At 44.4% G+C, this 22483-nt stretch overlaps 1 protein-coding gene across 4 annotated transcripts in view; it reads right to left on the minus strand.

Annotated features, from left to right (window-relative positions):
* Positions 1–4518: 4518 nt before the first annotated feature.
* The window catches only part of TNIK (TRAF2 and NCK interacting kinase), a 347661-nt gene continuing 329696 nt past the window's right edge, over positions 4519–22483 (minus strand). For all 4 annotated transcript variants that reach the window (XM_048504900.1, XM_048504901.1, XM_048504899.1 and 1 more), the window contains 9 exons: positions 20418–20526; positions 19308–19478; positions 17695–17838; positions 15856–15990; positions 11236–11336; positions 10337–10486; positions 8174–8333; positions 6399–6538; positions 4519–5082 (listed from right to left, as the gene is read on the minus strand). In XM_048504900.1, coding sequence (XP_048360857.1) covers positions 4999–5082; positions 6399–6538; positions 8174–8333; positions 10337–10486; positions 11236–11336; positions 15856–15990; positions 17695–17838; positions 19308–19478; positions 20418–20526 — 1194 coding nt within the window. In that variant the 3' untranslated portion in view covers positions 4519–4998. The remainder of the gene's footprint in view (positions 5083–6398; positions 6539–8173; positions 8334–10336; positions 10487–11235; positions 11337–15855; positions 15991–17694; positions 17839–19307; positions 19479–20417; positions 20527–22483) is intronic.

The following is a 22483-nucleotide window of genomic DNA, read 5'->3' on the forward strand; positions in this document are numbered from 1 at the left end:
AACTGCCTCACCTGTATTCACCCCATGAGATCCAGAATGGCACATGGATGCAGGACATACCATTGTTGTGATGTTTGCAATGGAGAGCAGAGAGCATGCTTTCACAGAGGCCAAATCCCCACTGAGAAAAGAAATATGGATACATCCCCCCCCCCCCAAAAAAAAGGCTAAAGACATTATCTACACACAGTCCATCACTATGTGCTGATTATTGGCTGGCTGGGAAAGCTGCTTAAAGCGGCCACCTTCCAACTACTCTAAAACAAACGCACATTCGGACTCCTGTTCACTCCCCTCGTTCCGGTTCGGCTTTACGTGTTTTTGAAAAGGTTCACATTCATGCAGATCCGGGAAAAAACCCGTAATGAGGGGTGGAATTAGCGACTGAACCAGGATGAAGACGGGTTCGGCATGTAAGCAATGGAGAGCACTTGCTCAAACTGTGTTTTTTGGCGTGAATAGCATGCGTTTTATTGATGGTGGGGATTTGGCCCTTGAGGACAAATTAGATCATAGGTGTCAAACTTGTGACCCTCCAGATGTTGTGGACTACAGTTCCCATCATCCCCTGCCAGCATGATGCTGGCAGGGGATGATGGGAACTGTAGTCCATAACATCTGGAGGGCCATGAGTTTGACACCTGTGAAAGATGATCCACACTAATTTATATACACCTGTATTGGAAACGTGCCCTTTATTGGAAAGACAAAAAAACAACAGTATGAACCAATCGAATTTTCAACGTAATTTAATTAGAAGCTTCTGGTTTAAAAGGTAACCACAGCAAAGACATAAGAGAGCTGGTGGCAGATGCCCTTTTGCCATGACGATTTCTGCTGCTCATACCAGTCCCCAGCAATTACAAGCAGTGTCTTAACCGAGTCGGAAACATTATTGCTCAATTAGATGTAATGATTATTCTCTGTCCATGTGGTCCTCTCGTTCCAGCAGCAGACAATTCAGGGAACAGGAAAAGCAAGCTGTGGAGGCAGGAAGTGTCCGATCGACTCAGGAAAGTCAATTCTGCCTACATGTCGCCGCTCAAATGCTCAAACTTGTTGGCACGAGAAGTTGTAAAAGAGGAACAATTTAAACAGGGTGGGGAAAATAAGGAAGGACAGAGTGGAGACACTTCTAGAGACATTTCCATCAGAGGCTACTGGGGGAGGGGTGGCCCAGAAAATGTACGCTCAGACTAAAAATGCAAAAGAAATCTTAGAGCGCTGAAAGTCAGCCGTGAACAAGAGTGTATCTGGCTTGCTGATATCTTATTTTGGCGGCTAAAAGAAGGGAGGGGGTAGGTTACTGGGCTGAGTGATTCACTGCTCTGGCACAGAGAGATGTGTGATGTTACTAACCCTTTTTGCTTCAATTGTGATACCTCTGCCATCGTGCTTAGCTGCCTCATCTTCCCTCTGTTTGGAAATTCAGGCAAAGGCATAAAGTTCCCTCTGGATATTCTGCTGAGCTGGCCAACCATACCCCTCCAGACCAGCTTTGGGAGTTCTGCTTACACTCCTTTTTTGCTATGCTGATGGGATCGTCGTTGAAAACTACACCCCAAAATAAGGCTAATACACCCCAGAAGCTTAGAGAAGGCCAATGTCAAATACTTGTGCTGCTCTTCTGTTTCTTCACCAGGAAGAACCAGTAACAGCACATTACTGGTAAATTAAACGAACACAATATTTTATTTGTGTGTTCTTAGAGTGAAGTTATGGCCCTTCGCCTCTCACTGTTGTCATTCTCTGCACCAAATTCCAACAGAAGATCTGCACAGAATTTGACCTTGTGAATGGGACAAATTTATCTTCAGCTACCAATTTGTGGGAGGGGGGGGCGGCGGCGATAAGAGGTGCTAGCAATGGGCCACTGGGTTGCAAAACTAGCAATCTAGATCATGAATGATCCACAGCTTTGGGGAGGGGAGAGCCAGTTAAAATGAAACCACGGGGACAAGATCTATTGGGGGGGGGAGGGCCTTGTGGGGGTCAAAATCTATATGACATACTTTCATATTTTTCTCTTTCTCACAATACTAGAACCAGGGGGCATTCATTGAAAATGCTGGGGGGAAGAATTAGGACTAATAAAAGGAAACACTTCTTCATGCAACGTGTGACTGGTGTTTGGAATATGCTGCCACAGGAGGTGGTGATGGCCACTAATCTGGTTAGCTTTAAAAGGGGCTTGGATAGATTTATGGAGGAGAAGTCGATTTATGGCTACCAATCTTGATCCTCCTTGATCTCAGATTGCAAATGCCTTAACAGACCAGGTGCTCGGGAGTAACAGCCACAGAAAGCCATTGCTTTCACATCCTGCTTGTGAGCTCCCAAAGGCACCTGGTGGGCCACTGCGAGTAGCAGACAGCTGGACTAGATGGACTCTGGTCTGATCCAGCTGGCTTGTTCTTATGTTCTTATGTTAATCTGATGGCCCAATTTAATAATATTGAGAATTTACGAGTGATTTCTTCTTGGTGGTTGAGTAAACAAAGCAGTACTTACTTATTACAATTTAAAATACTCACCCAAAAGTTTAAGTGACATTTACTAGCCACGTATTCTTTCGTGGAAGGAGTCCATACTGTGCAGGTTCCTCTATCTGCGGAGGGAAGACACGGCTGGCCAGAATGAATGGCTCCATGCCTGAGCCCTTTTTAAAGGCTTGGAACAACAGCAAACGATTCCCTCCCCCCCACAACAGGAAAACAGGGTCACTGTTTCCCTTTCATGTTGCACAAAGCCAATATGTTTTGGGCAGAGGGAGCTTTTAAAGGAGCAGGAAATGAAATCTAAGGCAGGCCTGTTTTTTGATAACTATGTTGTCGCAGGATACCAACTGGACTGGATTCCTGCTCTGCAGGGCACACAGCCTACAAGTGGGCTTGGTCCTGCATACTGCTTCTGTTGGGGCATTATGCCGTGAGGTAGAGTGGGGGTAAGTAACAGAGATGGGGCCCTTTCTCACTGAACATTATGTAAACAAGGCAGGTTGTGGCCAAGGAAGGTTCTGTGTGCACGTTCACCTAATGACTGTGGCTGCCTTCTTCGAAAGGCCTGCCTTGTAGGGCTCGCTGAAGGCCCCTGCATGATGGCTTCTGGAAATGAACGAAGCAGCCATCCTAACTTTAAATCAGCTGGGATCACGTCCCCATTTGTGGGTTTTATACAAAGGCATGAAGCCACCCAAATTGCTGCCGCCACCTAAAGAGACTTGGGTCAGTGAGCCTAGCTGGGCGGCCTTGGCAGGATCCACTGTCTCGTGCTACAAGAAGAGGGGCAATTGAGGGACTGGGAAGGGGAGACAGAAACAGGCAACTTGATTTTCATTTCCTGCCACTGAAACAGGCCCAGACGGCTGCACCACTTATGATCGCTTAGACAGCGTTCTCACGGAACACCGGCCAACCTCCCTGGAGACAGTGAGAAAAAGCTAACAAAACTAAATGAGGTAGGTTAAAAACAGCAACACAGATCTACGGATCTGGTATATCTACAAACCGATGGGGTGGTGGTGGTGGTGGTGGTGGTGGTAGAAATCCATGCTCAGAAAAAGGAGAAAGAGAAACATTGCACGCAACTTAAGATTGGAAATAATTTGAACAGAACACACAAGGACACAGGATAAGCCCAACGGAATAATACAGACTTCTGAACACGCAATGATGATGACTATACATCAAGGAGGCAGCAAAAGCGGGCTGGGTGGGAGCAGAAGGGTGATTCTTTTAAAGGCTAGGGAAGTCTGCTATATTGCCCTCTTGTGCTGTGCTCCTGTTATATTCTTTGAGCTAAGGGATAAGTCCCTCCCTACATTGAATAGCAGCCGATAGGGCAAAGGGGCCAGACAGCTGTTACCATTTGGGACTCCCGTTTTGCAAAAGTTGAAATGCTTTTGGCTTCTAGTTTCAATGGGAGTTGCAAGAAAGAAGAAAAAGGACCACTCTCCACAAAGGCCACCCCTTCAAAACAAGGGCAACTGTACACAGCAGGTTGGACCCGTGAAGCAAAGAATCCCAGCCAGATGTCTTGTTCACCAAGTTGCCAAGCACACTCTTCAGCCAATCTCCAGAATCTGGCTAAATCTCCATCCGCTTCTCTGCCTGCGGTTTCGTTCCAATGACTTTCATGCCACAGCTTAAAGAAAGGCATAGCAATGCGAAGGCCAACTTTCGGGGAACAACAGCCAAGGAGAGCACTACCGCATCTCTCAATAAATATCATTAAATAAAGATCCATATGGAAGTATGGATTGAGAAGGTGACAAGGAAAAAATGGGTTCCCTGATGATGTTATCGTTTAAGGCTAGCTGTTCAGCCATTTAGCATCTATTTCCCCAAAAGGGGGGAGGGGATCCTGCTATTTCTCTCACCGTCAACCTGATTTGCTGTTTTTGCAAAGTAACACGCAGAAATGCTGGTAAAGGCAAAAGAATAACCACAAAAGTTAACTAGCTGTCTGGCTGGGGCCTCCAACACACCCACAAAAAAAATAAAAACGGTACATTTATTGTGCTGTCTCTCACCAGTTTTAATTGGTAACCTTACAACATACTATATATTCAATGCTAGCAGGCAGACAAAATTTAAAAAGAGACTCAGACACTTAGTTCTGTCCCCTTCCTTACAAATCAAGGGACGAGGAAAAAGTAAAATCTTAAAAAATTGTATAACCCACTCTTATCACAGCTTAATCTGAAGACCCCTAGAGACTTATTCTGCTAAATTTCTTGCACACGTATCCACTTCTGCCTCAATATAGTGTCGCATTCCAGTGATCTTGAACAAACCTCCGTTTCTCAGCCGCAACAGTAAAGGTGTGTTGGCTCTCGGAGCGTGTCTGTGTGTGTGCGAGTGTGTTCACGGAAAGAAGCAAACATGTTCCACGACGTCTCCTCGGCCTGCCTTCCAAAGGGTGAGTCCGCCTGTTCCAATGTCCTTTGAAATTAAAAACATTGGCCTCCAGGCAAGGGAAGCAGCCGGAGCTCTTGTGTTACCAGTTCATCATGGAGTTTCTGTTGAGAGTCATGAAAAAAACTTGGCTACTTCCTCCAGATCGCACCGATGCAAAAAATACCTGTTTGGGAGGAAACGTTCCGATTAATTCAATTCCAAAACCACCTCCTACGTTTTTTAAAAAGGGAGAGATTGCCTATTTTTCTCATTTTTTTTTTGTTCAATTATCACATTGTGTTTTGGTCTCAGTCAGTCAGCCAGGAGTTCTCTGATGGGGAGCACTGGCAGAACGACCCCACTGTGCTGAAGCCCCAATCAACTTGGCCTCAGGCACAGCCAGAAGCCTCACAGGATGCAGACAGGTCAAGAGTTGGAAGCCAAAGTGCTTGCAGAAGCACCTCCAGCCACTGATGCCCAACCTAGCAATCCATCCAGCTCACCTGAGTCTGTAAGACAGCTGAGGATTCATGCCAGGCAGGAACTGCTCTCTAAAAGGTGCAGTACACATTTCGAAGCCCATTTCAAAGGCATTGCGGGGGAATGCTGTGAGTTGTAGGAGCAACCTTTGTGAAAGCTGGACAGTTTTTTGCTGCGCCTGCTTGCAGACTGATTCCTTAGAACTCTGACCGGTAAGACTGTCTCTTACCAGACCTGCTTGGACTCTGCTTTTCTGGACTCAGAGGAAGACTGCTCTCTCCCTCTCTTGCATCTGTGCCTGCTATCAGTTGGAACCTGACTCTCTGGGAAAGTCTGCATCTCAGCAGCAGCCCTGCTTTGGGTTCTGCTGGTTCCAGCCCTGCTCCTGGGGTTGAACAGGAGAGGAGTATCTAGGCAAACTGGAGCCCGGGGACAAAACCTGAGTTTGGCGCCCCCCCCGGGGGTACCCCCTGTCCCCTACATGAATACGCCACTGCTGTTGGGTAAAGGGCAGGGAGAAAAGAGAATGTGGCAATCCCACCTTCTCTTTTCCTGTTGCTCGGAAGAATGTCTACTTAGAGTTTCTTTTCCCAATTTAAGAATCTGAGCCTTGAGAACTACTTGGGAGTGTGTCATGAGTTCCAACCCCGAGTTTCCAGAACCAATGGCTTAATCTATTTCAGATGTTTGCTATGCTGGTAAAATAAGAAATCTATCCATTTTAAAAAAGTATAACCTGCATATATGAAATTTCTGAAGCAACTTACAAACTGACAAACCCACAGATGTGTGTGCGTGTGTGTGCGTTCACGTTAGAAAAAAATGATAGTTCTCGCAACACTGCTCTGAATTCCTGATATTTAGATGTAACATTCAAAATGTCATATTGTATGTGTGTGTGTAGAAATGAGTGAGTTATTTTGAATTTCGTTTTGAATGTCAGTAATCAAAGAAGTGATGAGATCACGAACAACCTAGTTTGCTGGCAGGCTTGAGATAGAGGAAGATGTGGACTCTTACCTTGTCATTTCTTTCACACAGGAACTTTAACCGCTGAGCACGTTTATGCATAAATACACCATCCAAATGTCCCGTCTCCACTGATCGTATCTCGATTGCTTTTTCACCCCAGCCCATTATTTGATTGGAGTGGATGTATGCTGCCAAGACACAAATTGGCATCGTATTATCACAGGAAATACTTGGAACAAACTATGTTTTTACCATCTGTTGTGGTGGTGGTTGGGAAACACGGGGTTTACTTTTTTTTAATTTTTAGCTTTACTTGCCACACTACCCCTATGAGGAGAATGGGAGCGTAGGTATACTATATATTACTTTGTTTTTGCTCTGCCTTTTACAGGTAAAGGCAAAACACACTTTTAATTTATACCGTGGCAGTTTGCTTTATACTAGGAATGGAATAGACAGGGGCCGAATTCCCACTGAAAATTTAATCTAGATACAACCAAGTTTCAAAAGAATCGGCACCTTTTCACCCAGGTTCCAACATCCTCACTGCAGCATGTTTCTATTGAAGACGTCTAGGCCTGCCCCTTCGGGGGGGTGGGGGGTGTTGCCTGCTGTCAGGGGTGCAATTGTTACGCCAACAGCACCAAAATTTCAGAGTATCTTTAGGAGACCCTCCTGATGATATCACCTAGGTTTGGTGAAGTTTGGTTCATAGTACCAAACTTATGGACCCTCAAATGTGTAGCCCCCAGCTCCCACTGGAAACAATGGGGGATGGGGGCACCCCCTTTGGGAATGCATAGCTTTGGACCCCGTGGACCAAATTTCACAAAACCTGGGTGGTATCAGTAGGAGACTCTCCTGATGAAAACACAAAGGTTTGGTGAAGTTTGGTTCATGGGGGCAAAAGCTATGGACTCCCAAAGGGGGTACAAAGTTATGGACCCTCAAATGTGTAGCCCCCATCTCCTATTAGCTCCCATTGGAGTGTTTTTTCAAAAAGGTGCATATACAAGCAGGTCCAGGAAAATCCCGTGATAGGGGGGGGGGGGGAAGAGTGCCAGAAATGGGACTGATCTGTGTTCCACAGTTCAGTTGTGAGGAGATCTCGAGGGAACCTGGAGGAGATCTCGAGGGAACCAATGCCAAGGCACGGCTAGAAGACACACAATCCAGCAACCTTGATGGATCAAGTAGCTGTTTAGATGGGAGATCTCTGGGAAAATCTATTTATGCAGCCTTGGATATTTTGGGTGACCATCCCAGGATTAATCGCCAGTGAGGAAATCACGAGGCACTGTGGCCAAAGAGTAACAAGAATCAAATATAAAAATGTGCATTAAAGAATTAAATATTTAAAAGAATGGCATGAATATACAACTGGGCATTCTGTTAGCTAAGTAACATTCTTACTGTTCTGTGTAGTATTGCTCTAACTAAAGGAGATGGGAGTCCCTAAACTAGTTCTGCTAATAAAAAGCCAAAAGGGTAGTTTCACCTTTCTCCAGCCTCCACTCCAAACCAGCACTCACAGTTACCACATAACTTTACTGTTTCTTCCTATTTTTTTAAATTAAGGACCATCTTTTTTTACAGAACTATTATTTACACTATGTATGTGTGTGTAATAATTCTTCTACACTTCGGAAAAAGTTGGTCGTGTGGAGTGAAAATGCCCCAGGGAACAGGCTCCAGACGCCCTGAACAACACCCACATCCCATCATCTGAACAATGCAAAATCAAATTACCTGGGAAAATAATTCTAGCTTAGACTTCTCATCTCATTCTGAATGGCTAAGGAGAAGAGGAAGGATTGACATACCCACTGAAGTGGGCATTTCTCCCCACTGGAGCACCACATCCTTCGTAATGCGCCCGTAGGTGTTGACATAGACCCCTTCATCCTCATAGCACACAAGCATCTCCATGCCGTCCGTCTTGGGCAAAATGACGATGGCATGAGGTGTGATATTGCCTTGAATCTGCAGATGGAAGACCACACACACAAACACAAGCAGCATGAAATCAAAACTCACTCACAAGTGGTAATCTGACAGGTATGAATACTAGTAATGACTAACATGGCTAAATCAGCCCTGAACAACATGTCCTTTGGAGCAGCAGTGGCGTAGTGGTTGAGAGCAGGCATACTCTAATCTGGAGGAACTGGGTTTGATTCCCCGCTCTGCTACTTGAGCTATTGAGGCTTATCTGGGGAATTTAGATTGGCCTGTGCACTCCAGCTGGGTGACCTTGGGATAGTCACAGCTCTACGGAGCTCTCTCAGAAAGGAGTTTGTAAGCCCCTTTGATTCTCCTACAGGAGAGAAAGGGGGGATATAAATCCAAACTCCTCTTCTTCTTTTTCTTCTTTTGGGGGCTGTAGTAGCAAGAGCTGTCTTCAGACATGCTAAGAGCTAGCTGAACCAAACCTGGTAACTAAACAGTGGCTTGTGCATTTGGTAAGCCGTAAGGCATGGTTAGTTAGAATAGCCTTAAGAACATGTGAAGAACTAAGCTTGACATCAGACGCTTGCAGCCTTTAACTATAAAGGAGACCAACCATGTTATAATTCAGACCAAGAGATCAGAAAAAAGAGACAGTGTAAGAAAGCTCATCTGTGTAGCTGAAAATATACAGTTTTACATTACTAATAATTGACATGAGAAAAGGCTAGAGTGTGGACGTTTTCAGCTTATTAAAAAAGAACAAGATATATAAGGGAGAATACCAGACTAGCCTGATCTTATCAGGTCTCAGAAGCTAAATAAGGTCAGTCCTGGTTAGTACTTGATTGGGAGACTACCAAGGATACACACATACACACAGGATAGAGGATTATAAAAGTATGCATGGGATGGAGAAAGAAGGTAGAACATCTTCCATTTCTCCCATAACACTAGATCTTCAGACCACCTTGCCCATGATGATGGGCAAGAGATTCAAGACAGACAAAAGGAAAAACTTTACTCAGCGTAGAATAAAATTATGGGTTTTACTAACAACACTGGCTGAGGTAGTCTTTTATTAGGAGGGGGCATAGGTAAGGTCTCATAGTAAGTATAAATATACATAGAAGCACCCGGCACAATAGTTTAGAGCACTGGAGTACACCAGGGCCTGATTCACACTTGGATTACTGGCTGGGATTCACTTCTATCGTATCCTGTTCTGTCAGGTATCTCTAGGAAGCATTTTAGGGTCATAAAAATACTTTGCCGGCATTTCCTTCACATACTGATTATTCTAGCATTCTTATCTATAACTTACAGATTTCATTTTCTTTTTTAAAAGTCATATTAGTTTTGTAGCAGGCCACATTTATTGCTAGAGACATAGGCTCCCTGTTCTATATACCCTGGTGATATACCTTTAGATTTGTGTCAGTTGAAACTCAGTGATGTCCATGGAGTTGCTGAAATATTTCTCTTTAATTAGAGGATTCATTTTTGAAGTGTTTACACCAATTTGCCAAAAGTGGTTTATGTACAAAAATATATACCAAAATGTGAAAGATGCATAATAGAATACACGCTCCAAATAAGAATAGTTGTTGAACAGCAGCATTTATAATGACTCCAGCAACATTTAAGACAGTCTGAGGAGGCAAGCAATTTGGAGAACTGAGGTACATGTATTTCAAAACTGGCCAAGATCCAGAAAAGGCCCTCTAAATTCCCCAAGCAGATTAATTCCCTGTGATGATGGGCAGTGGCGTAACGCCAAGGGGATGGGGGGTGCCACACCGGGCGTGCGGCGGTGCGGGGGCATGGTGGGGGAGTTCCGGGGCATGGCAAGAGTGCAGGGCATATGCATGCCCTGGGCGTAGTTTTCCCCTGCTCAGCCTGATGATGGGATCTGATTCAAATCCTTCCTAGAGGGCTTGGATCAAAAAATTAGCAAATGTCATCTAACAGTCTATATTTTCTGTCATGTGATGCCCAATAATCCAATTTGCACAGTACTACCATATTCTTGGACTCACATGAGATGGTATATAGATGTCGTAAGAGTTCCCCGAATCCACATCAATCACATGGAAGCCAGTGTGTGACCCAAAGATGACCTTTAACCTCTGACCTTCTTCTACCGTGAGATCAACAAGCAATGGTTTGTGCTGCAGATCTGCAAAAGACTTTTAAAATCCACTCAGTCAATTTTATTGTACACAAATGATTTCCTAAATTCACAGCATGCTATGGTAGCAAAACAGCTGGTCTCGCCCATGCCTTTAGAGAATGTGCTTATCTCTTATCTTGTCTGATTACTTCCATTGTCTTAGCGTGTTTAGACAGGGATTTAGTCCACTATCCTACAATGCCAAAGGAATGTTAGCTACTTCCCTTGAGGTAGCAGGTTTCCTGACAACAGATCCGTTCCACCTGTTGGATGGATGAGATATCTGTGTTTAAAGATTAAGCATGATGGAGAATGTCCCTACTCACTAGGCTTACGGGCATCCAAGTAGGGTTGCCAGAAATGGCCAGAAACTGGCAAGAGACCAGTATACTTACTTGGGGGGAAATGATTGGTGGCCCTGGCACCAAGATGTCATTACTTGACCAGGAAGGGACACTATAACATTTGACCATAGAGTTTAGGGCAAATGCTAGAGTGTCACTCAATGCACTGATGTCACTTTTGGGATGCATGAAAAGTGGCATCATCATGTTGGGGACATGGATCGAATCCCCCCATTTTGCCAGCCATTTTCCTCCCACTACCTAGGAGAGCAGTGGAAGTGAGCTGTAGATCTCCCACCAACAGTGAGAATACATTATGAATAGGATGAGTAGGTAACAGTTTGGTAGTGATAAACTTTCTTATGTGAGATAAAGACTCATGCATGAATAATACCAAAATATTTTGTAACATGAAACATACCTTAAATGCCATGAACTTGTGATATGGTTTCGGAGCCCAAGCATATATCTCTACCGCATTCTTTAAGGCAATCACCAAGAACTTGATTCTCTCGTATTTCACTAAAAATGAAATAAAACTAGATTTTTAACTCGTTCAAATTTATTCAGACAAAAGAGAACTGCGTACTCTTAAGGGAGGGTAACTGAAGTCATCTTGTTAGCAATTGCTATTGCTAAGAATGGGCAAAATCTTAGCTAGTAAGATTTATTTACTGATCTATTTTAACATTTGTATCACTTTCATCACACTTAAATGGAATAGAAACCCTGTCCTATACTTCCGGCTCCAGGAAAACTGGTTTTGTGTATGTGTGTGTGTGTGTGTGTTTTGCTATATCCTGACTTACAATGTTGATCAAAGCAAAAACAAAGCCAGAGTAAACCTTATATGCACAATTTAAAAATAATGCAAACATCCTCATAGTTTTCTTTCTGTGTTAAAATTTATTATGAACAATTGTGTCATGGTGATACTAAAGGTAAAGGTAAACTTTCCCCCTTCAGTCGTGTCTGACCTGGGGTACCATTGCGAGAAGTTATTTCATAGGCAAGCCGCTTTTGTGGGGTAGTTTGCCATTGCTTTCCCCGGCTATTCTTTACCCCCTAGCTATGAGCTAGGTCATTGGTGGCGAACCTATGGCACTCCAGATGTTCATGGACTACAATTCCCAATTGGCCATGCTGGCAGGAGTGCCATAGGTTTGCCACCGCAGAGCTAGGTATTCATTTATCAACCAAGAATGGATGGATGGCTGAGTTGACCATGAGCCAGCTGCCAGGATATCTGACCCACAGGGAGCTCGAACTCCTGACCGTGTGAGTGGCAGTGCAAGCACTTAACCACTACACCACGAGGCTCCTATGGTGATACTAGGTAGCATCTATTGATAACAGAGATGTTTCTGAACACAGATTTTGTTCCGTTTGCTTCATTATGTTGATGGAATTGATGTCAGTTAGCTTGTCTAACTTGTGACAGTTCTGACACATTTGTTCAATACAACCTGTGATTAACCTGTTGAAATAAAAAGTTTATTTAAAAAACACAAGCATCTTTCTCACCCTTTTCCCGAAACTTCCAAGGTTGTTCATACAGGCAACAAGAAATTGCAATTTAAATCGATCCTGTTAAAGGCCACTGAACATTTAATAAAAAATAGGAAATTGGGAAAGGCACCAGGTATGGATGGAGTAAAAACAGGTGTACTACAATCCAATCCAAAATGGCGGGCTGAGATATTGGCCCCATTATTCTCTGTGATAACATAGAGTGTATCCCTTCTGTCTGGAAGAAAGCTCTCATGGTTCCTATTTTTAAGAACAAAGAGATTAAACAGGATCCATAGAAGTATCATCCAGTTAGCCTTTTATCTGTCACTGGAAAATCACATGAAGCCTGTTTAAGTTTAAAATTGAAAGAATAGATGAAAAGAACCCCCCAGAAACCTTGAAGAACAAGGTGGGTTTCATCAAGGGTGCCCTGCAGTTGAAGGTTGTCTGGTTTTACCTCATTTGATCGAGAAGTATACTTCTGCAAATATCTAGCCTTCTTGGATTTGCATCCAGCTATGGCTAGTATTTCTACAGAAGCTGAATTAAACTATGTTATGAATACTGATTAGATTATATTAAGGTACTGAAGTTAAAATTAGATCCTACCTATCAACATGTTCAATATGGTTCTGTCTTATCTGCCCATTTATTCAATTTGTAAATAAATGATATTGTCAAAGCTATCTTGGGACATATTTATCATGCACCCATCCTTAACCAACAAGATCTTTCAATTCCTGCTTTAAGCAGACAATATGGCCAGTATGCCTGTAGGTTTGAAGTGTGCGCTAGCCAGCTTTGGTTCCTGCTGTGTAGATGAAGGATTAATTACAAATGCAGAAAAATCTAAATCATTTTTCCCCTCAAGCACTTGGTTGAAGAAAGAATGGAGAACAGCAAATGTTAATGCTGAACAAGTGACTAGATTCAGATATCTAGGACAGTCATTCTTCTGGGATTTATCCTGGGAAGCCCGGTTTCAATTTATTTCTCAAAAGACATTATCATATCTAAATGCTTTATCATTTCTTTTTCCCACAGGAAGGTATTATCCAGCAGCCATTAGGACCTTCCGGGGGAAAATTAACCGAATGAAACTGGGTAAAAGGTATCTCAGAGGACACAGATTCTTTTCTGTTAAAATTCTTGAGGAAAATAACCAGATTGCCTAAATGTGTATCAGGCACAGCTATTCAGAGGTGTAGCTCCTGTGGGGGTGTAGCGAGGGTATTCCGGGGGCGTTCCGGAGAGGGACGGGGCGGAGGACGCACTAGTGCACTGGGTGCTTTCCCCCCTTGCTACGCCTCTGGTATCAGGCACAGCTATTCAACAAGAATTTACAATTTCTTCATTGGAATCAGCAGCTCAGTTAGACACATTTTGCCTGAAAATTAAGATCCTATATAATTACAAGTCTGGGCTCTTTAGATTATGGGAAGATTCGTTTCAGAGTAACCAGAAGAGGTTGGTTGATCAAAGACATCTAAGTTTAACTTTTGCTTTACTTAATTATATATGGGAAATTACCAGGTAGCATTGGCATGAGCTAAAAAAAGCAGTTATTAAGATTACATTTTAGAAGTACAAATCTTCGAGCATGAAGGGTGTGTTCTCTCTCTCCTATAATGGCTTAGAACTTCTAGTAACCTTTCAGACATATTTAAAATCCTTGACTATTCCTGGATACTGCAATACTTTTTTTGGCAGCCAGATTAAATGCTGTCCCATTGTCCGAATTAAAAGGCCAATTTACAGGAGTTCCTTTTTCAGAATGTTGGTGCTTTTTAAACATGAGGAAGAAAGCTATCTTGGCTCACTTAGTCCTTAAATGCCCTTTATTTAGTGAAGGCAGAGGTGGATAATCCCTTTGTTAGAGATAACGTGCGGGATAATGATTCAAATATTACTGAGTCCCTGGCCTTTTATCTTGTAGTAATTTGGCATAAAATCAAAATTTAAAAACTTTTGTAATTAGGGTGGGCTTAGAAGGAAAAAGGAAGATGTTTTAAAAAATAAGCATGGATAGGCTTAAGGTTATGGCCAATAAAGCCATACCATTGAAGAAGGAAGGAAGGAAGGAAGGAAGGAAGGAAGGAAGGAAGGAAGGAAGGAAGGAAGGAAGGAAGGAAGGAAGGAAGGAAGGAAGAGGCAGGAACGAACAAAGGAACGAAGTAAGGAAGAGCGAGGAAGGAAGGAAGGAAGGAAGGAAGGAAGGAAGGAAGGAAGGAAGGAAGGAAGGAAGGAAGGAAGGAAGGAAGGAAGGAAGGAAGGAAGGAAGGAAGGAAGGAAGGAAGGAATTTAAATCAACAACTTAGAAGAGTTGAAACTACAAATAGACAAACCATAGCCAAGCTTTTCCATCAACACCTTCTCAATAGTTCCTTCACCCTATGGGAAAAGTTCTCTGAAATAAAAGCTTTTGCATGCAGTCTGATCAGCATGAAGGGCCATGAATAGCTTCAAAGGAAATAACCAGCATTTTGCATTGGGTGTGAGAACAAATTTGCATTGGGTGTAAGCATAGGACAGTGGTGGCGAACCTATGGCACTCCAGATGTTTATGGACTACAATTCCCATCAGCCTTTGCCAGCATGGCCAATTGGGGCTGATGGGGTATGATATTCTCATGGCTTAACTTCTGGTCTGCCATCAGGTCTCGTCCCTACAGGCCTCAGGAAACAACCCAGTGGTTAAGAGCAGGTGCATTCTAATCTGGAGGAACTGGGTTTGATTCCCCGCTCTGCCGCCTGAGCTGTGGAGGCTTATCTGGGGAATTCAGATTAGCCTGTGAACTCCCACATACACCAGCTGGGTGACCTTGGGCTAGTCACAGTTCTTCTGAGCTCTTTCAGCCCCACCTACCTCACAGGGTGTTTGTTGTGAGGGGGGAAGGGCAAGGAGATTGTAAGCCCCTTTGAGTCTCCTACAGGAGAGAAAGGGGAGGATATAAATCCAACACTCTTCTTCTCTTCTTCTTCATAGCCAATGAAGCACGACAGTGCCAAAAGAGCTTCGCTAACATGTTTTGTACCAACTGTGGTTTCTGAACCATCTTTAAAGGAAAGCCCCATGCAGTGGTCTTGCAGTAGTCTATTTTGGAGGCTACAGATGCATGGTCAGGAGAGTCTGAATAATTTCTCTAATGGTCTGAACTGAGATTCTTCACGGCTCTGAATTGTTAATACATAAGCACAAGGACAGATTTCTTGAGATTGCTTGCACAAATGATAGAAGAAGTTGAAGTAATTCTCAGTGATTCTGAGGCTCTGGGCAAAAGCGCCGTTCTGGGAGTGAGTCAATCCTGGTCTGCCATTAGGACGACCAAGGATCCTCATGGAAGTCTTTATGGTCCTAATGGGTTACTGAGTGGCAGTAGTGACCATTCAATTAATTGGAATGCCCAACAAGTAAGAAGGCATGTTGCCTGGCCATGGTTTTATTTTATTTTATTTATTGAATTTGGTATGCCGCCCAATCCCCGAAGGTGACCTGATTCACTCTTCATGCTTCTAGTTTTCTACATACCAACTTTATAATGTATGCAGCCCTCCAAGTCCCCAACAGTGATCCAGCCTTGCTTCTTTTCCACCTCTGGGTCATTGTGCAATATCCTGTTCCTTAACCATGAAAGGTAATACACTCGTAGTTTATTCTTCTTTCCTGATGGAACAAGAAAGTGATTTTGTTAACCCATGAAGATATAATCCACCAATTACAAACACCAGTGTTCGTTCCTGGGATTTCTGATGCCATTTGCTCTGATTCAAATGCTGCTCAATTGCCTGCCATGATCTAATTTTCAGATTGACTCAAATGCTAACCTTGCATCTAAAATGTAGTCATATGATTGAAGACAGTTTCTGGCTGGTTGAGATGAGATGCCAGGACAAATCTGCTTGTTCATGACAGGCGAAAGAATGCAGCCGTAGTGCAGGTCTTGGCGTTCCTTTCCCTCTTCCCCTTGCAGATGGAGCACAATAAAAAGCTCCTTGCTTTATAAAGCAAACCAATTCCACAAACTCTTATTTGCCACACTGTCCGAACCCATCTGAAGATGCCAGCCACAGATGGGGAAAATACTACCGGAATACAGCCGTATAGCCCGGAAAACCCACGACGTCCTAACTATCACTTCCCATGGATTGCTAAAGTTCCACAGTTGCCCATTAGCCTGGCATGTTGATATTCTGTTTGCAATACTGGGGAAGAATCCTCCAGTCTTGTAGTTCTGGCACCTGAAGTCAGCAGCCCACTTAGCCCAGAAAAGGGTGACATGAACAACTGGTTCATTCAACTACACTTTCTAGCAGCCAGACAACTGCAGACCTCATCCACCTACCCAGCAAAGCCTCAGACATGACACTCCCCATTCTGCAGACATAACACTCCCTCTTTTGCAGAAGAGATGATTGGCAGGGTCAGATCCAGCCTTTGTGATGATTCCTTGGGCATCGAAGTGTTATCAACCCCCCCCCCCCAGAAGACCCAGTCTGACAACTCTTCTGCACTTTCCCTGGTGACTGTTGCTTCGCTGCAACACTGCTCCTTCCGCTTGTTCCCCCCAGCATCCACAAGGAGACCAGTACTAACAGGAGAACAAAAGTCATGACTTGCAGTCACTGGGCACCAGGGCCAGAGCGAGGGGAAACTGCACCCGTGGCATGCACGCATCCTGCACCCTGCCACGCCCGCACCAGAACGCCCCTGTCATGCCCCCACCCCGGTGTGTGCCCGGTGCATCGTGCACCCCACCACTGCCCCCTTGGTGCTACGCCACTGCTGGGCACCCCTCCCATTGGGTCTTCGGTGGTGATCTTCCATTTCCCAATGGAAGGGTGTCTGGTGGCAGCAGAATACGATTCCGTTGTGTTCCATTTCCCCTGCTGGTATCAGCAGTTCCCCTCAACTGAGAAATGGGAGATTGTGCCAGCATCCCTGCTCAGTGCCAGCTCTCTGTTGGTCTGTTTCCCTCGGTAGGAGCTCGACCATGCCAACTGCTGATGCCAGGCTTGCTAATAGGCTTTGCCTGTTGGAACTAATTGGCTACCCTTGCGAATCTACCCGCACTCGTTCTATAAAAAGCAACAGAAACCAAATATGACGTCATTTACACAGTGAAACACCAGAACAACGTTAACAATGAGAATGCTGAAAGAGCCCTGCTTTTCACTCCATGCCCTCCTGTTCATATCTTGAGATATGACTTTGCATACTCTGCCTCGCTCGGCACCTTGTGAGATTCTTGTAGGGCTGTTTCTTAAATGAGAAATAAGCCTCAGCTTTGGCTGGAGGGAGAACTTCACAGCCGGGCTGTCAGAAACCAGATGGAAAACGTGAGCCCTCAACTCGAGCTCGTGGCTGTACCTGAGATTGTGACAAGGACATTGAGTCCTTCTAGCACATCCATCTGTTGAAACCGCCTCCGGTTGATCAGGTTGTACACCTTCCCTTGGCCGCTCCGATCGAGCAGCATGAGCCCGTTCTCCGTTCCCACCAGCAAGTTTACACCTGTGCATTGAGCAAGCAGAAGAACTCATGAGCCAGATCAGTGAGGGGTCGGATGTTTTCAACTGAGCATCAGGGCCAAGCTATACAAGATGCATTTTTTTTAACTAGTTGGGTCCAAGGAACCAGACTTGTCTCATTAAAAAAAAAAGTCTCGTAAAGTTTGGCCCTTCAAGAGGACTAAACAAAAGAAACAAATAATACTTTCAGGGCAAAACTGCTGCTTTCAGTCTAGCCTGAAATTTCTGCAAACATGGTATTCACAGCCCTGGCAATCCATGTTCACTGAAGCCACTGAATTCTCCCTGGAAATCAAAAATATAAATAACTCACATTTCCCATTCTTTGATGTTATCCAAAAACATCACATTAAACCTGAAATATTATAAGGTCGTAACTCATCCTCTGAAAATGAGACCAAACAGGGAGGAGTGGGATCTCTCAAAAAGGGTCTGGATATTCTGGTCATAGCCCCTGTGCCTCTGAGAGCCGTGCCAGAGTCTCTCTACAAAGCTCTATCTTTGGACCCAGGTCGCATTTTATTATTTATTTTATTTATTATTAGTTTTATATACCGCCCTCCCCCTGAGGGCTCAGGGTGGTTCACAACAGGTTAAAACAAACATTAAAACATAATTTAACTATCAATTACATAAAAACAGAACCCATTTTAAAGCGCGTCGTGTGATGGCGCCTGGCTCACTCCCCTCCCCCCCTTGTGCCCAATGGGGAGGCCAGGGGATGAGACATGGTAGATGGTGGAGTTTTAACCAGGTTGGCCAAATGTCCATGGCGGAACAGGGTTCAGTCTTGCAGGCTCCCTGGTTGAAACTCTGTGGTGTCCTTTCGCGAGGGCCCTGCCCAGATCTCCCTAGGCCGAAGTTCCTGTTCCACCAGGTAGGGCCAGGGCTGAAAGCTGCCCCTGCCCCTCGTCGCGGCCAGCCTGATCACTTTTGGGCCAGCGATCATCAGCAGGTCCTCCTGCGAGGAGCTGCGGGGCCTACCAAGCAATAAGGGGGAGAGGCGGTCCCTCAGGTATGCAGGTTCGAGACCGCGAACGGCTTTGAAGGTCAAAACCAACACTTTAAACATAATCCGGAACTCAATCGGCAGCCAGTGCAGGTGGTATAGGATCGGTGTAATTCGATCCCTGCTCGAACTGCCAGTAAGCATGTTGCTCTCTCCACATGACGGGGTGGGCAGTGTCAAGATTAGGAACGTACGAGACTGAGGTTTGAATCCCCCGTCTTCCACGGAACCTTGCGGGGTGACCTTGGGCCAGTCACGCACTCTTAGCCTAACCTACCACACTGGGCTGTTGTGAGCATAAACTGGAGAAAGGGAGAATGTTGAAAGCTACTTTGGGTCCCCACTGGGAAAAAAGGTGGGGCACAAATGAGGTAAATAAGTAGATACAATACATGATAGGCAAGTGTCATTTTCGAAATTTGCAAAGACAGTTAACAGATTACCCCACAGAGCAGCACAAAGTATTTCTGAATTGAAGCGTTTCTTGTACTTCCGGATCTCTGGCGTGTCACTGTGAGGACGAATGTTAGTGGGGTTCACGTTCACGACTGAAATTTTCCTGGCTTCGTTGAGTTTGGCCTGTTCTTGCCTCAGCAGCTCACTGGTGAACAATGCTGGAAAGGGCAGAAACAAACAACCGTGTTGAAGGCACTCTACAAACAGGGCTTTTTATTCCTGAGTTTCTCCTTGAAAGGATAAGATCTGCTTGCGTGGGCCACCAATGGGCTCTTTCTAATATAAATTTCATCCAGCTTCCAAAGAGAGCAGTGCAGGAAAAGAAGCGAAGTAAAGCAGGCCTCAGGGTTGCAAGGACTGCTGGGAAGATGCTGCCAACAGGGCCCAGCTATACCCTGATGGACTGTCCTTCACATGAACATTTGTACACTTTTGTAAATTCCTACAGAGGGCAGCAAAGGACCAAAAGGGTATGCGCATTTCCCTCTTGCTACCCGCTAAGCAAATTCTTTATCCCAGGATGAAATTCTCAAGCTGGCTTCCTCCTTCTCACGCTTCTCTCTCTGACAGCCATGAAGTTAAACGTTTATAACTCCTCTATAAATTCCAAAATAAATGTTATTTTCTTTAGCTGGCCATGCATCTCGGCACGGTCCTTCATGAACAAAATCTCACTGCCAAGGAACACAAGGTAACCACAAACAAAAAACAATGAAAACAAAAACAAAAAAAACCTCCATGCAGGCCCTTTGGAAACCTAAGCATTATTTTGTTTTATTAGATTAAAACTGCAAAATATGATTGCTGGGAAAATGTGCTTCTTCTGTACATTGGTTATACAAGTGATACGCTTGCAATACAGTTTTTCACACATTCTCAGGCTTCTGTTCCTAGACTTGCCAGTCATGTGCCTCTGTTGTTGTTAATGCTATAGGTAGGTATTGGCTTTTCCTACACTCTCAGAAATGCTGTAGAAGTGACATTTGCTAGGAAAGCTGAAAGGTGGTTGTGTTCTCACTGGGACATGTCGGGTTTTTCAGAGGTGCCACATGCCCACTAGGTTTCTAATGCCACATATTTCTATTTCTTTCTTTTACCTGTAGCAGATGATTCTTCATCTTCATCTTCATCCGTTGGGGAGGTCTGATACACTCTGGTGTCCACAAATGGGGTAAAAGATGCTTTTGTGCTACTTCCCATCCCATACTGTAAAAACCAAGGAAGAGAAATGTGGTTCAGTCAGGAGAGGGAAGCTGCAGATCAGTTGGGAACAAGGGTTGCAGTTCAGGTGCACAAAAAATTGTGCAGGGTGCAAGAATGAGGGTCCAAGGTCATCCCATGGAACCTGTGCTTAACAGGTCCTAAGTGACAAGGGGCCATCGGGGAACATATGGGGTCAAATGTCTGTGGGCTGTGGTCATTTAGTCACATAGGGGGGCAGAAAATCACCCCCACTCCCCTCCTCCTTCTCCCCAGGTCCACACACTGACTTCAAGACCTGGTGCAAAAAAGCATTGTTTGGTCATGATGGGGGAGGGTTGCCACCCATGGGGGGGAGGGGTGGAAAACTCAGATTTTGCACCGGGCTACATTTCCCCTAGATATGTATTCACGCATACAGTATGCATGGCTGACTCACTACTGATCAAATACCAAAGAGAACTTCCATCAGGTCAGTGCAAACAACATTTAGTGTCAAGCACGGCACTGTTTCCAGCGGAAGAGGGGAATTGCAGGAATACCCAAACCATAGTTATCAGTCTGTTCACATACTCAGCTACACGCCATTGAGTGAAGAGAAAGCACATGATGCTCCCTGCACACGTGAGGTGGCCTCAACACTTGGATCTGAAACTGCACTGAAGAACCAGCTTGACAAAACTCATCTAGAGAGACAGCGTGATCTAGCACTTAAGAAAGACGGACTCTGATCTGGAGACCCGGACTTTATTCTGGAGATTCCTTAAGGCAGAGAAATATGTCATATAGAAAACCCAATTTTCTTCTTCTAGAAAGGTAACTGGCCTGATTTCACACCATCAACTTCTTATAAATTCAAAGTGCCTGATCAACGGGTCTCTCTGCTCCGTAAGACCCTTGTACTCTCAAATAGGCACGTGTAATACCTGAATCAGAAACAACTGCCCACTCTTTTAAATGGAAAAGTCCTGAACAGTATACTATCCAAATCACACCCAGCAGAGGTGCAAAGTACAAATTAAGGCTTTGCTCAATGCAGGCTTATGCTTAGTATGAGCGGATTATAGAAGCAAGTTCTGTATCAGTGCCAAGAAGAAGCTCATACTTCTTCTGTATCCACAAATGACATATTGGTTCAGCTTAGTACTTGATTTAAAAGAAGAGAGAAAGACTGAGGTTCCAGCTTGTCTAGAAGTGCGTCCCCAAATCCGAACATTCCAAGGGCTGACTTTGGTGACTCACACAGTCGAAGGCACTTGACTTCCTCTCTCAGTATGAGACAGACATTAACAGGAACAGTAGTCTACAAATATTTTATGCATTATATAAACGTACGCCAAACCTTCTTAGGGTGGTCTCCTTCTAGGGTGGTGGAGTCTCCTTCTTGGGAGGTTTTTAAACAGAGGCTGGATGATCGTATGTCAGAAGTGCTTTGAATGTGTGTTCCTGCATGGCAGGGGATTGGACTTGATGGCTCTTGTGGTGTCTTTCAACTCTATGATTCTATGGCTCTACTTTGTGTGTATGAGATACAAAATGAGTGAAGAAATATTCCTCTATGCAAGAATGATGATAATCCTAGACTCAGCTCTGAATGTCCAAAAATAGCCTTGCTGAGTTTGAGAGACAGCATTCAGACGAGAAAGCTGGCAATCCCAATTAGATGACCGCCAATATTCACTAGTGGGTCTCTGAGCGTTTCAACACTCAAAACATCGGTCTGGATTAAATTTTGACATGTGACTATCCACAGCCAGCCCGTTTTGGGCATTCATTCTCATTCTGTTGATCTCTTTCCATCTATAAACAGGCCCCTTCTGCACATGCAGAATAATGCACTTTCAATCCACTTTCAATGCACTTTGCAGCTGGGTTTTACAGTGCGGAATAGCAAAATCCACTTGCCAACAATCGTGAAAGTGGATTGAAAGTGCATTATTCTGCATGTGCGGAAGGGGCCACA

Source organism: Sphaerodactylus townsendi, linkage group LG08, assembly GCF_021028975.2.
Source record: "Sphaerodactylus townsendi isolate TG3544 linkage group LG08, MPM_Stown_v2.3, whole genome shotgun sequence".
NCBI lineage: Eukaryota > Metazoa > Chordata > Lepidosauria > Squamata > Sphaerodactylidae > Sphaerodactylus > Sphaerodactylus townsendi.